Source organism: Vulpes vulpes, chromosome X, assembly GCF_048418805.1.
Source record: "Vulpes vulpes isolate BD-2025 chromosome X, VulVul3, whole genome shotgun sequence".
In the NCBI taxonomy this organism is placed as follows: domain Eukaryota; kingdom Metazoa; phylum Chordata; class Mammalia; order Carnivora; family Canidae; genus Vulpes; species Vulpes vulpes.
In genome coordinates this window covers 73474594-73476473 of record NC_132796.1, presented here as the reverse complement: position 1 = coordinate 73476473, position 1880 = coordinate 73474594, and the positions used below count along the sequence as shown (strand labels likewise).

The following is a 1880-nucleotide window of genomic DNA, read 5'->3' as shown; positions in this document are numbered from 1 at the left end:
CAAATTGTACTGGGAGAACAGGATACCACTTGCAAGAGAATAAAGCTGAACTCTCACCATATACAAAAATTAACTCAAAATGAATCACAGACCTAAGTGTAAGAAACAAAACTATAAAACCCTAGGAAGAGAACATAAGCATAAATCTTTGTGACCTTAACTTAGACAATGGTTTCTTAGATATGACATCAACAGCACGAAAAACATAATTAAAAAATAAATAAATCAGGTATCTTCATCATCCATATCGGGAACCAAGTAGTACTGTAATGTATTTAGCCAAATATCATCTTTGATGACCTCTCCTAAGTCATCTGCACCTGCATCAGAATGGTCAGTAAACCAAGTGAAGAAGCTCTCTGGTTCCTCCTGCTGCCTCTTCCTGCTGGCTTTATTCTGTGTTTGACTTGAACATTTCGTCAAATCCTCTCCAGATTTCCATTTGATTTCAGTGGACTTTGAAGATGGATCACCACTCTCATTCAGATGCAATTCTTTAGAGAGAACTTTATTTTCGAAGTAAGGATTTTCATCAAAATAAAAACCTGATTTAATATCTTCAAATTCCGTCACTTCAACTCTTGTCAAATAATGCATCACCTCTTCATCCTCCACCCCAAGCAGTGCAGACACTTGTGGATGGTTGACAAATGTTGTCACCCAAAAATTGGGGATTTGGGCCATCAATTCTGACCTCTTCTGAAAAAATGGTTGGCGGAGTTTGTTATATTTCTGTTCTAGTTTCAAAATCTCCTCACTGGTTTGTTCATTAAGTCTGTCTATTTCATTTTGTACTTCATCAGTATGTTCAATTGCTTCTTGCTGTTCTTTTTCTGAGGTCTCCATGGTCCGGTGGTGGTTGGAGTGGAGCTCCTTTTTACTGACTTTGGCCGCCAAAGTCAAAGTGGCTCTGCTCCGCGGTTGGAGGGTGGGGAGGGAGCGGAGAGATGGAGAAGGGAAGGCGTAGAGTGAGGGCATAGGCTTCCCCTCACGCCACTTGTGCGCGGGCGCGCTCGCGGGGGCCAGCTTCCTCCACTAGGCGCTGGCCGGTTCGCTCGCTCTCGCTCCCCCAGGTAGGCGCGCGCTGCCTTCGCTGTCTGATGACGAGGGTGGTGTTGGGGGCGGCTAGTCTGCAGGGCTCCTGCTAACGGAGGGGAAGCGGCGGCGGCCGGTGGGCAGGCTGCTCGCCTGCCTCACTCACGCTTGGGTCAATTGGTTTTCAACAAAGGTGCCAAGATATCTCCTCACAGGGTATCTGTGATCTTCACCTCATGCACAAAAAAAATAATTTGAAATTGATCATACACGTGAATATAAAACCTAAAACTATGGGAGCACCTGGGTGGCTCAGTGGTTGAGCATGTACCTTCAGCTCAGGGCGTGATCCCCAGGTCCTGGGACCAAGTCCCACGTCGGGCTCCCCATGGGGAGCCTGTTTCTCCCTCTGCCTAGTCTCTGCCTCTCTCTGTGTGTCTCTCATGAATAAATAAATAAAACCTTAAAAAAAAACCCTAAAACTATGAAACTTTTTAATTATGAGGTGAGTAGGAAACTCCAGGATCTCACCATTACTCCTCTTGGTGTCTATCACGTTGAGTTTTGAAATGGTGTCTTAGATCATACTTCTGTAGATGAAAAGAAATCTTATGAGTTTTAAAGTATTTTATTACAAAATATAACCCAGAAACATTAAAAATGTAAACATTAGTGAAATAGTATAAGGTGAGCACTCTTAATAACCATAACTCAGATCAATAAATAAAACTTCCAGCCACCCCAGAAGCTCCTCTATATGCTCCATCCCTTTAAAAAAAAAAAGATTTTATTTATTTATTCATGAGGGACACAGAGAAGCAGAGACATAGGCAGAGAGAGAAGCA

General features: G+C 43.2%; 1 protein-coding gene across 1 annotated transcript; it reads right to left on the bottom strand.

Moving 5' to 3' along the window:
• Positions 1-225: 225 nt before the first annotated feature.
• On the bottom strand, positions 226-978 carry LOC112911546 (protein SET-like). The gene has a single exon (XM_025988156.1). It carries the CDS (start codon positions 976-978, stop codon positions 226-228), a length of 753 nt encoding a protein of 250 aa, XP_025843941.1.
• Between the last annotated feature and the right edge of the window lie 902 nt (positions 979-1880).